General features: G+C 40.1%; 1 protein-coding gene across 1 annotated transcript; it reads left to right on the forward strand.

Moving 5' to 3' along the window:
• Positions 1–980: 980 nt before the first annotated feature.
• henmt1 (HEN methyltransferase 1) lies at positions 981–13,557 on the forward strand. The gene is made up of 9 exons (XM_047373930.1): positions 981–1,137; positions 1,361–1,473; positions 4,583–4,717; positions 4,806–4,988; positions 7,888–8,074; positions 8,549–8,750; positions 8,820–8,940; positions 10,451–10,608; positions 13,232–13,557. Exons 1-9 carry the CDS (start codon positions 1,054–1,056, stop codon positions 13,333–13,335), a joined length of 1,287 nt encoding a protein of 428 aa, XP_047229886.1. The 5' UTR covers positions 981–1,053; the 3' UTR covers positions 13,336–13,557.
• Positions 13,558–13,565: the final 8 nt, after the last annotated feature.

Genomic DNA, 13,565 nt, shown 5'->3' on the forward strand with positions numbered 1-13,565 from the left:
GCAAAGTGGGTAACTGATTGTGCCTAAATGAATAAAATTTGTCCGAGACATTAAAAAACAGGTTTTACTCGGAACAACTTGATGCATCTTGTTAACAATGAAAATAAACTTATAACACTTCTATTTTGAAAGCATTTTTAAGGTTTACAGCATTTATGCAAACTGGCTTAAACATTTGCACAGTACTGTATTTAAATATGACCAAGGACTGTAGATTTGGATCATTTATACAGACAGTTATTGTTTCCCAAAGCTGGGGACACACTACACATGAGCTGCAACACTATTTTTTTTAAACTTTGTTTGCATTTACACAACATTATAAACAAAAACGCAAAAAAACACTTACACAATAGTATACAACAGAATGTGTACTATTTGAGAGCCAAAAAACAGTTTAAAAAAAGGGCCTTATTAAAATACACCGAACATTTTACATTTTGAGCAGAGGGTAAAAATGCTCCTAAATTAAATATTTAATTCTAATTGGGAAATATAAAAAAAAATTATATTAGAAATTAATTGTCCAGCCAAACTTAAAAAAATTAATCACGCACTCCAGTCCAAAGATTAGTTTTCTGTTCTAAGATGGAAATAATAGAGTTTTTTGTATTGTATTGTATTGTATTCTACAGTCAACTTAGAATTAGCGTTCATATTAGGCTCGTTGGTCAGATTTAAAGTAGGCCTACCTTTTGAAAATAACATTTAAGCAGGTGACATACTTTTTATTAGGCCCACAGTTTTGCATTAAAAATGTTTTTTTTTTTTCTGGTCTGATGTAATATTCTAATTTTAATGACTTGTTTTCATTAGCTGATAATTAACTTAAAATTAATTGACTTAAAAACCTTAGTCTCTGTCTCTATAAAATGTTTTTGCTGAGTGAAATGAGTTGCTGAAATCAACTTTTTAATAATATTCTAATTTATTGGATATGATTCTATTCTATTATGCTCGCAGCCCTCTGGTAGCACCGCAGCGTCGCACATTTCAACAGCGCCCTCTACAGCCAGGCGGGTTAATAGATAGAATTAGTGTTGTTGGAGAAAAATGAATCCCATTTTCAGTCCTTCGCTTCACATTCAAAGACATCAGTTTGTCATCGATTTTGTCAGAAAAAACAAACCTAAACAGGTTGTTGCTGTATAAATTATTCAACATTTCAACTATTCTGAACTCTGGCTTCGAAGCCAACGTTTGCTAGCAGCAATTAACGCCTCGTTGTAGCAAATCAGTTAACGATATTAGCTACTTCAGGCTTCTCTGCATTAATCAGTTTTACTAGTTGTTGTGAACGTTTTCGCTCCATTTATTGCAATGTTGCTTGTCATGTTGCTTGTTTTTCTTCTCCCACCAGGTAGCCGACTTGGGCTGCGGTGAGGGTAAGCTCCTGAAACAGCTCAAGTTTCACCGGAACATTGAACTGCTGGTCGGCGTGGACAGCAATGGCGCAAAAATCAAGAAAATGAGGTAAGTGAACTAAGATGCAGCACAGACACGGCTTTCAGGGCAGATTTGTTTTATTCATAGTTATCTCACACGGTTAAATAGCTTACAGGTTTTCCATAAGTTAACTGTAAAATTACAAACCACATTCATGCCTAGAGGCAATACAGAAAGAGCCCGGGCTGGGATTTGAACCCAGGGCCATCTTTCTGCAAGACTGTGCAGAAGTTTCATTTATTTAAATTACAAAAAGAATGTTGTTATACAAAGTTAGAAAAAAACAACATATGAAGCAAGTTGTAACAAAACAAGTTAAATATAGGCCTCATTATAAGGATCATTAGTCTTAAAAGTAGAGGGGAACAGAACATCATTCCCAAACTGTACCTGGAAAAAAAATATTGGTTGTGCATCTAGAACAAATCTCCATATTTAAGATTTGAAAATAGACAAAAGTTGTACTGAGAACTCTGAAAGTTAGTTTGGTAAAATATGAAATTTTGTCATGAAAAGTGTCTAACAATAAAGGTTTCGAAACAGGAAACCAATGTAGGGACGGCAGCTTTGGGGAAATGCGGAACAGTTAGTAATCCTGTTTTTAAGGATAAAACTTTGACCCCATTTAGAATTGAGTGACAGAGGTACAGTTGTGTCCAAATTATACATGTCCTTTCTGAGTTTAGATTTAAAATTAATTTCATTCAACCAAGAGGGTTGCTTCTGATAAGGAAATGATACAGACATCTCTCAGCAGATCATGAAAACATGTAAAGGAAAGTATAAATAAAAAAAAAAAAATCAGTTTTTATTTAGACTTTAGTAAAAATATGGCATGTTGGAGGTGATTTCTAAGTCTCTTCTAAGTCTCTGGGACCTACCTTGTTTCTTACTATTAAATTAAAAAAAGGGAAGTTAATTGTTAACCATAACTGTAGACCTGCCGTATAGGTCTGCAATTTCCACAATTAATTAGTTTTTCGAGTTTTGTGGCTTCAGTTTAATTCAGTTTCAGTTCAGTTTATTTATATAGCACCAATTCACATTTAATCCAATCATAGAGACAGACAGATTTCTGTATGAAGTCAGGTACATACATACAGGTCCTTCTCAAAATATTAGCATATTGTGATAAAGTTCATTATTTTCCATAATGTCATGATGAAAATTTAACATTCATATATTTTAGATTCATTGCACACTAATTGAAATATTTCAGGTCTTTTATTGTCTTAATACGGATGATTTTGGCATACAGCTCATGAAAACCCAAAATTCCTATCTCACAAAATTAGCATATCATTAAAAGGGTCTCTAAACGAGCTATGAACCTAATCATCTGAATCAACGAGTTAACTCTAAACACCTGCAAAAGATTCCTGAGGCCTTTAAAACTCCCAGCCTGGTTCATCACTCAAAACCCCAATCATGGGTAAGACTGCCGACCTGACTGCTGTCCAGAAGGCCACTATTGACACCCTCAAGCAAGAGGGTAAGACACAGAAAGAAATTTCTGAACGAATAGGCTGTTCCCAGAGTGCTGTATCAAGGCACCTCAGTGGGAAGTCTGTGGGAAGGAAAAAGTGTGGCAGAAAACGCTGCACAACTGAGAAGAGGTGACCGGACCCTGAGGAAGATTGTGGAGAAGGGCCGATTCCAGAACTTGGGGGACCTGCGGAAGCAGTGGACTGAGTCTGGAGTAGAAACATCCAGAACCACCGTGCACAGGCGTGTGCAGGAAATGGGCTACAGGTACCGCATTCCCCAGGTCAAGCCACTTTTGAACCAGAAACAGCGGCAGAAGCGCCTGACCTGGGCTACAGAGAAGCAGCACTGGACTGTTGCTCAGTGGTCCAAAGTACTTTTTTCGGATGAAAGCAAATTCTGCATGTCATTCAGAAATCAAGGTGCCAGAGTCTGGAGGAAGACTGGGAGAGAAGGAAATGCCAAAATGCCAGAAGTCCAGTGTCAAGTACCCACAGTCAGTGATGGTCTGGGGTGCCGTGTCAGCTGCTGGTGTTGGTCCACTGTGTTTTATCAAGGGCAGGGTCAATGCAGCTAGCTATCAGGAGATTTTGGAGCACTTCATGCTTCCATCTGCTGAAAAGCTTTATGGAGATGAAGATTTCATTTTTCAGCACGACCTGTCACCTTCTCACAGTGCCAAAACCACTGGTAAATGGTTTACTGACCATGGTATCACTGTGCTCAATTGGCCTGCCAACTCTCCTGACCTGAACCCCATAGAGAATCTGTGGGATATTGTGAAGAGAACGTTGAGAGACTCAAGACCCAACACTCTGGATGAGCTAAAGGCCGCTATCGAAGCATCCTGGGCCTCCATAAGGATTCCCGACCAAGTATTGAGTGCATAACTACATGATTATTTGAAGGTTGACGTTTTTTGTATTAAAAACACTTTTCTTTTATTGGTCGGATGAAATATGCTAATTTTGTGAGATAGGAATTTTGGGTTTTCATGAGCTGTATGCCAAAATCATCCGTATTAAGACAATAAAAGACCTGAAATATTTCAATTAGTGTGCAATGAATCTAAAATATATGAATGTTAAATTTTCATCATGACATTATGGAAAATAATGAACTTTATCACAATATGCTAATATTTTGAGAAGGACCTGTAGTTATCAAACAGTCCAGTCAAGCTCAATTTATTATTCAAATTGATTAAAAAAGTTTTCTATTTAAGGAAATGCAACTGATTGCTTATAGTCATTGACTTGCAGCAATTACCTCTCCTAGATGAGCATGTAGCAGTAGTGGTCAGTCGTTTGGATAGTAGAACATGATTTTATTTGCATAACAAATGGAAAAAGAGTCAAAAAAAAGAAAAGGTCCCAGCACAGAACCCTGTGGTACGCCATAACTAACCCTGGTAAGCTTAGATGACACTGTAAAGTGGTACATAGTGGAACTGACTGACTAGGTAGGACTTAAATTAGTTTAAAGCTTTAACTGCTGTTAGCTGATTTTCTTGTTCTTGATATAAATTCATTTCTTTACAAGTGAGCAGAACTTTTTCTTTTGTATTATACAACTTATGATTGTTGTAAAACGACAATAAACATGTTAAACTTATGTTTTGGGTTGAGTTTGGCTTTGTTCTCCCCCTCAGGCACAGATTAGCTCCTCTGTCAACCGACTATCTGCAGCCTACTTATGACCAGCTGCGTGTAGAGCTGTACCAAGGTTCAGTGACACAAAGGGATGGTCGCCTCAGACGATTTGATTTAGTGACCAGCATAGAACTGTAAGCAGCTGAGCGACAATGTTATCAGTTGCGATGTTTCTTGTTAAACATGTCTCATTTTATACGTTTTTTGTGTGTGTTTCTGCAGGATAGAGCACCTCACTCTTACTGATTTGGAGTGCTTTGCTTCTGTGGTTTTTGGATACATGATCCCGGCAAGTGTTATCGTCAGCACCCCAAACTCTGAATTCAACGCGCTTCTGCCGGGACTGACTGGTTTCAGACACAGTGATCACAAGTTTGAGTGGAACAGATCAGAGTTCAGATCCTGGTACAGTGCAGCGATTCACTTGATCACAAAAGAAACACACCAAACCCAGCAATACAGTAGAACATCAACAGTTAATTTATTCGAGTAATTCAGTCACATCAACATCATTGATCATATACAGGTCCTTCTCAAAATATTAGCATATTGTGATAAAGTTCATTATTTTCCGTAATGTCATGATGAAAATTTTACATTCATATATTTTAGATTCATTGCACACTAACTGAAATATTTCAGGTCTTTTATTGTCTTAATACGGATGATTTTGGCATACAGCTCATGAAAACCCAAAATTCCTATCTCACAAAATTAGCATATCATTAAAAGGGTCTCTAAACGAGCTATGAACCTAATCATCTGAATCAACGAGTTAACTCTAAACACCTGCAAAAGATTCCTGAGGCCTTTAAAACTCCCAGCCTGGTTCATCACTCAAAACCCCAATCATGGGTAAGACTGCCGACCTGACTGCTGTCCAGAAGGCCACTATTGACACCCTCAAGCAAGAGGGTAAGACACAGAAAGAAATTTCTGAACGAATAGGCTGTTCCCAGAGTGCTGTATCAAGGCACCTCAGTGGGAAGTCTGTGGGAAGGAAAAAGTGGGGCAGAAAACGCTGCACAACGAGAAGAGGTGACCAGACCCTGAGGAAGATTGTGGAGAAGGGCCGATTCCAGACCTTGGGGGACCTGCGGAAGCAGTGGACTGAGTCTGGAGTAGAAGCATCCAGAGCCACCGTGCACAGGCGTGTGCAGGAAATGGGCTACAGGTGCCGCATTCCTCAGGTCAAGCCACTTTTGAACCAGAAACAGCAGCAGAAGCGCCTGATCTGGGCTACAGAGAAGCAGCACTGGACTGTTGCTCAGTGGTCCAAAGTACTTTTTTCGGATGAAAGCAAATTCTGCATGTCATTCGGAAATCAAGGTGCCAGAATCTGGAGGAAGACTGGGGAGAAGGAAATGCCAGAAGTCCAGTGTCAAGTACCCACAGTCAGTGATGGTCTGGGGTGCCGTGTCAGCTGCTGGTGTTGGTCCACTGTGTTTTATCAAGGGCAGGATCAATGCAGCTAGCTATCAGGAGATTTTGGAGCACTTCATGCTTCCATCTGCTCAAAAACTTTATGGAGATGAAGATTTCATTTTTCAGCACGACCTGGCACCTGCTCACAGTGCCAAAACCACTGGTAAATGGTTTACTGACCATGGTATCACTGTGCTCAATTGGCCTGCCAACTCTCCTGACCTGAACCCCATAGAGAATCTGTGGGATATTGTGAAGAGAACGTTGAGAGACTCAAGACCCAACACTCTGGATGAGCTAAAGGCCGCTATCGAAGCATCCTGGGCCTCCATAAGACCTCAGCAGTGCCACAGGCTGATTGCCTCCATGCCACGCCGCATTGAAGCAGTCATTTCTGCCAAAGGATTCCCGACCAAGTATTGAGTGCATAACTGTACATGATTATTTGAAGGTTGACGTTATTTGTATTAAAAACACTTTTCTTTTATTGGTCGGATGAAATATGCTAATTTTGTGAGATAGGAATTTTGGGTTTTCATGAGCTGTATGCCAAAATCATCCGTATTAAGACAATAAAAGACCTGAAATATTTCAGTTAGTGTGCAATGAATCTAAAATATATGAATGTTAAATTTTCATCATTACATTATGGAAAATAATGAACTTTATCACAATATGCTAATATTTTGAGAAGGACCTGTAGATTCATTACACACCAAGTGATATATCTCAAGAGTTCTTTAATTATCTTTTTGATGGATTATAGCTTACAGCTACTGAAGACCCAAAATCCAGTTCCTCAGAAAATCAGATTTTTACATTAAACGAATAAAGTATTTAAAGTATTTAATTGCACTGTTTATGCAGTCAACACTTGGTCAGACATTCTTTTGCATGAATTACTGCATCAATGCGGTGTGGCATGGAGGCGATCAGCCTGTGGCCCTGCCAAGGTGTAATGGAAGCCCAGGTTGCATTAATACCGACCTTCATCTCATGTGCATTCTTGGGTCTTGTGTCTCTCATCTTCCTCTTGATAATACCACATAGATTCTCCGAAGGGTTTAGGTCAGGCCAGTTTGCAGGCCAATCAAGCGCAGTGATAAATTGCAATCAACCTTTCTATAGGACCATGCTACAGGGGGAAGCATGAAGTGCTCTAAAATTTATTGGTAGACAACTGTGCTAACTTTGGACTTGATTAAACACAGTGGACCAACACCAGCAGATGACTGTGTGGAAAATCCACGCTAGATGTCAAGTAGTTTGCAATTGTCCCTGTTGCTTGCACACCTTTGCCTACCAGACCTTTTTCCTTCCACTCAGCTTTCCATTATTACATGTGGATACAGCTCTCTTTGAACAGCCAGCTCCTTTAGGAATAGCTTTCTGTGGCTTTGTAGTTTTTCAAATGTTGGGCTTCATTAGCTGTAAACTATGATCATTAAATGCACAGAAATAAATGCTTGAAATGTCACTCTTTGTGTAAAAAATGTTTCATTTTTTGATTTAAATTGCTGAAATAAATTGTTTTGAAACATTTTCATATTTTTGCATTGTGCTGTATTTTGCAGTAGCATTGATGTTTGATCTAGAACCATATGCTGCTTCTACAGCAGTATCCTGAACATTTTTGGTGGTATACCTTATTAATTTAGTAGTTTGCCTCATAAGATAAGAGTAACTTTTGTAAATTTAAGCTTTGAAGTTCTTTGCATTGTTAATATGAATTAAAAATCATTGAAATGACAACAGAAGACAGCCAGGTGGCTGTTCTTGTCAAAAAGTTATGACAGCCATTTGAGGAAAGCAAAGCTTTTCAGGCTTTCGAACAACTTTGGCTCTTGGATTCTCCCTTTTGTCACTTTGCATCCTGCAGGGCTCTTAAAGTGTGTTTGGATTATGGCTACGAGGTGGAATTCACTGGTGTTGGAGAAGCACCACAGGACCAGCAAGAAAGTATTGGTTTCTGCTCCCAGATTGGCGTCTTTCATCGTCTCCAGGGCAACGATCATTGCAGCGTGTTACATGGCAGCGATGTGGAGGAAGTGTTTGCGTACACATTGGTGAGTGTATTCCTTTATAAGGAACTGGTTCTCACATGCATCACTGCTGTATTTAAGTCCAGTATGCAGCATAGCTTAATATAAGCAGTGTACCTGAGGCACTAGCAAGAGCAGTCGATTAAAGACTCAGTGTAAGGTCACCATATTTGCATGAAGGCATCACATCAACACAAAAAAACGGACTATGTTGCTGGCTTTTAGCAAGATGCCGTAAAGACTTCCAAGAAGAATGTAAGGAAGGACGTCTACCTTGATTAGTTTTTTTTTTTTTTTTACTTGCAACTTCTGGCCTTATAAGTGAAGTTTTGACAGATTTAGTCAGTTTAGTCCAAACCCCGCTTGTATTGGTTGGTAACCGAATGCTGTGGTGCTGCAGAATTCTCAGTCGGATCTCTCGTTCTTTTAAGGTTTCTTCCGCAGTTAATATTGGTGTTTCTGGGCTTTGATATTTTAACTTGTGACATTCTCTTTCAGGTGTACTCTGTAAACTACCCCAGCCTGCATGACAGCAATACTTTGCGCAAAGTCCTAGTGAGTGAGGTGTTGCATTGGGCCGAACACCTGAAGAACCGGTGGATGAAGGAAAAGACTGGAAGGACAAATGATGTTTTACCACACCGTCAGACTGAACAAGGAGCCTTGGAGGAGCTGCTTTCAGAATCACATACACCAACATGTAGATGAATATGTTAAATTAAAATTGTATTTATTTGCTATAATTTGTATAAAATCTTTTTCCTGTCAGCATGTACAGAAACGTTGGATTGTCCCGTGGATTATTGTGACAGAGGTGATGTTGAGGAGCAGGAGGGTGCCGGGTTGCTTTGGGCAAACGACCCACAACAACAGTCTGGTACATTAAACAGGTGTGTTTCTGTTTGGAAGATAGGTGTGTGCAGAGGTTGGTTGCTGGTCATTGTGTACAAAAAGTTTCATGAATTTCCTACTGAGCCGCAGCATATTCTCAAATCAAGAAAAGGCCGTACATATAAACATAACGTAGATGTATGAAACAATGGCACATTCAAAAAAATATGCAGATGTATAAAGATGTGCAGCCAGATGTATCCAAGAACATTTCCTTTGTCCATCCTAAATCCAGACTCCATCCTTGAAAATCCATCCATCCATTTTCTATACCTGTTGCTTCCATACAGTGGAGCTGGAGCCTATCTCCAGTGGTCTATGGGTGAGAGGCGGGGTTGACCTGGACAGGTCGCCAGTCCATTGCGGGACAACACAGACACACAGGACAAACAACCATGCACACATCCATTCATACCTAAGGGCAATTTAGAGAGACCAATTAACCTACCGGTTATTGGACTGTGGGAGGAAGCCAGAGTACCCGGAGAGAACCCACACATGCACAGGGAGAACATGCAAACTCTGCAGGACCCCAGGCCAGGAGTTGAACCCAGAACCATCTTGCTGCAAGGCAACGGTACTACCAACTGCACCACCATGCAGCCCTCCCTTGAAAATCCTCAAATATGCAAACTTGTGTAAATCTCCCTACTTACCCCATAGTTACTGTAAATCTCATTCGACTGACCCGTTAATGTTTTACACCACTTACATAGATTTCTGTACATCCTTGAATGAATTCAGAAGTGTAACAGGAAAGGGTGAGGCTGTGTTTATTCATTTAGCTCCTGTAAACACAGAGGCACTCAGCATTGATGGAGTGCTCTGAAACTGTAGTTTAGTTTGTCACTTGAACCACTGACGAGTAATGATGCTGTGAAGACAGGATGATGTTTAGTGGAGCTCGATGGACGCCTGGTGGATTAATATTAGCACAGTTTCACCGTTCCGTTGCACTGGAACAGTCCTGATTGGTCTGCCTGCTCCCTCTGAGCCTCTGTTTCTAGGAAGCCCTCTGTGGTCAGCAGCTGGATGGGTACAGGGAACACACAGCTTCCTCACTGTGTCGCCCTGCATGCACAGTTCTAAAAAAATAGTTCTTGAAGTGGTTGGTAAACCGTCATCTTGGTTAAGGAAATCCTCCTGTTGAAGGTATTTTCTGCTTTATGTTGAGCATCCTTTTATACCCCCTCCTGTAACCGCATATAGACGTGTGTCTATATGCGGTTCATTGTGTGTCTGATGTGTGCAATAACTGTTTTTATGTCTATGACAGTGTGTATCTCAGACGGGATAGTAACTGTAGAATGGTGCAGCAGGGCTGCAGACATTCCCACAGTCATTTCATTATTTCTGCATCTGAGGCACCCTGACAGTAAATCATTTCAGTGCAGCAAACTTAAAACCTGTACATGACGGGACTCCAGCATAAGCTCCACAAATTGTAGCTGTAGTGATGATGGAGGATTTCTTCCCCTCATTTGTTGCATTTATTCACTGTTCATTTAGATACGTCTTAGTCCCTCTGGCTGTGCTGTGGTCCTGCTGTCCTAAAATCGGTGAACTGAGTGGAAGTCTTGAAAATCTCAGACATCTGCTGATGGATCATCCGCAGGTTAAACTCACTCAGGATGGCTCGTCTCTGCTTGTGAAATGTGAAGAACAAGGTACCGTCTGATTACTCTTAAACATACAAGGTCTGATCTGTCTTGATACACATGGTTGTATTCCATATTCTCTATTGTTATTTTAAAAAAAATGTAGTTCCAGTTGATGCAGAAGGAAATCTTGTTAGCCGACTAAACCCATTTTGATTTACAGAACTTTCAAAGTTTCAGTTATTCAGACTAGGAATGACAATTCTTCACAACATTTTATTACCGTATTTTCCGCACTATAAGGCGCACTTAAAAACCATTAATTGCAGCATTACGGCTACCGTAGTCAGGGGCGTCGCCGAAGTAATAGCGGTAAACACCTGTACTGTGCTTACTCCTAGTCCAACACCACTTGTGTGTGTATAACGTTTGAATGTACTGTTGCAGGAATTGCCTGAACTATATGTGATTAGAAGCTCAGTGTGTGGGGTGTATGTTTCGTGTGTGTGTATGGAAGATGTTGACATTACTCCTCCGGACAGAGGTGGCGCTGTGTGCTGCCGTAGCTGAGAATCAAGAGTGAAGGAGTGACGTCGGTATTATTGTGTGTGTGGGGTGGGTAGAGACGGCGACCGGAGCAGCGGTGTATGAGTCTGTAAGCCCTGTGTTTTTACGTGCTGCAAAGTTATTAAAAAGAACCCCCGAATCTTGTCAACAACTCAGTGTTTTGATGCTGTTTCTTCATGCTCAACTCAGCAACGTAAGAGTGAGGGAGTTAACCCCGAGGAAACTAGTAACTTCGGCCCTGGAGAAAGTGTCTCCCCTGTGTCATCAGACTACGGTCAGGGGACAGAAACAGGAAAGGTTAACAGCACTAACGTTTGATTTAGTGCATCAAACTGTTTCTTTTACGTGTTTACTGAATCAAGGAAAAGTTCCCTTTCACGTTTTAACTAACGTTTGATTTCAACTTCAACTTCATAGACTCCAATGCATTCCTAACGTGCGGTTGGCTCTATTCAATATAATTCTATGTAGAGGAGATCTTACCATGAGAGTGAATGGAGTTATCAGAACGCTGGTTTGTAGTGTATTAATAAAGTTTGACTGACTGACTTATCTGACTGTTTTGTTGACATTCTCTTTAGCTCCATCTAGTGGATGCATAACGCAACCCCAGTCAAACGTTTGACTGCAGTAGCTTCTATTCTATGCGCCTTATAATCCGGTGCGCCCTATAGTGCGGAAAATACGGTAAATGTGCTTCTTTCTGCATTTTGTCTTTAGTCTTAGGTTTGTTCCATGTGTATATTGTAAAAATGTGATGTATAACGGTTTAAAAAGAGATAATTAAGTTTTTACACAGTCTTTATCTCTCGTTGATATGCCTGGAACTCTCAAAAAGTGATTTTTCTTTCAGTAAATCAAGAAATACCAGTCATTCGTTACACGTAGAGTGATTTATTTCAAGTGCTTAATTCTGTTAATTAGGCGATTATGGCTGGTCACAGTTGGTTTCTCATTAAAATAAGAAACACATTTTTTTAAGAGAAATGTTATGCCGTCATCCTGTTATGGCCTCCACGATCATGGGAAAGACTGTTGATTTAACAGTTGTCCAGCTGACAGTAAGTGACAGCCTTCACGAAAAACAATAAGACATAAATTGTGGGCTGATCAGTGCTATATCCAGACATGTTAATGGAAATTTATCACAATTGTGAAGCAAAGTGCATTAAAGAGTTTGAGGAGGGAAGAACCACCATGTACAGACATATCCAGGAAATGCTCTACAGATGTCACATTCCTTGTGTTAAGCCAGTCATGAGACAGAGACAATGTTGGATGCATCGATCATGGGCTGATGAGAAGAAGAACGGGACTGTTGCTCAGTGGTCAGACGAACTCTTTTCAGATTAAAATAAACGTTCAATCATTGTTCTAAAGTCTGGAGGAAGAGTGGAGAGGCAAAGAACTCAAAGCTGCTTGAGCTCCACACTGAGGTTTCCCAGTCAGAGATGATTTGGTCCATGCCATCTCCTGGAGTTGGTCCACTGTATTTTATCAAGTCTAAAGCCAGCTCAGCCCGTACCAGGACATTTTTGCTGATAAGCTTTGTGAAGATGCTGGTTTGATTTTCCAGGAGGACTCGGCCCCCGCTCATAACCTGGGTGTTGCCACAGGCAGGTTGCCTCCCTGGAGAAGGAGCCACATTTGAGTGCATATACTGTATAGCACGTGTATACATTTCTCTATTAAAAAACACTGTTTTTACTGCTCTAATGTAGTAATCAAATATTCTGAAAAAACACAATTTAGGGTTTTCATTATCTGTAACACATAATCATCATGATGAACAGGAATATATCACTCTGGAAGGAACTTGTAGATATAGTTTTATAGATACTTGTAATCTAGGGGTTGTCCAGCAGATGGCATAACTGACTTTATAGGACTTCCTGCAACACTTCAGCTTCATTTATCCTCAGCTGCAAGTGCAAGGTATCTTTTTACTGAAGCGCAGAGACTTATTCTGAGTCAGTCTGATCATCTCGAATAATTTAGTCCGTCCCTTTGGTTGCATCTACCAGGATCATGAATGCATCTTCCTAGAAGTCCTTCTTCTGTTTTAACAAACACCTATTAATTGAATGAATGTTGTTTTCAAATCTCTCCCTCATTGTGTTTTCAGACCCAGATCAGGTGGACGGTGGCTTGGAAGACGATGAGGATTTTCGGGCCGTCCAGCGTTCTCATAGAGCTGAACCAGAGGAAGACTGGGAAGCAAATGTTTAATATGGAAACGTTGGTAATGCAGTTGAATCTACCCAAAGAGAATGCATGAAAAAAGAAATACTGCTTGTTGCTGCTGGACTGCACAGTTTGTAGCATCACTTCTGTTTGAACTCTAGGAATTTTGGATTTTTCAGTTTATTTTGGACAATATGTGAAGGCTGGTCATGTAAAAAAAAAAAAAATAAATATATATATATATATATATATATATAACAAACCTAACAATTTAT

Source organism: Girardinichthys multiradiatus, chromosome 9 (assembly GCF_021462225.1).
Source record: "Girardinichthys multiradiatus isolate DD_20200921_A chromosome 9, DD_fGirMul_XY1, whole genome shotgun sequence".
In the NCBI taxonomy this organism is placed as follows: domain Eukaryota; kingdom Metazoa; phylum Chordata; class Actinopteri; order Cyprinodontiformes; family Goodeidae; genus Girardinichthys; species Girardinichthys multiradiatus.

Coding starts and splice junctions, on each gene's coding strand:
- henmt1 (XM_047373930.1), top strand. CDS start 1,054: ATGAATCCCATTTTCAGTCCTTCGCTTCACATTCAAAGACATCAGTTT. Junction 4,989..7,887: donor AGATCAGAGTTCAGATCCTG/GTACAGTGCAGC, acceptor TGCATCCTGCAG/GGCTCTTAAAGTGTGTTTGG. Junction 8,941..10,450: donor CAGTCTGGTACATTAAACAG/GTGTGTTTCTGT, acceptor CTGTTCATTTAG/ATACGTCTTAGTCCCTCTGG.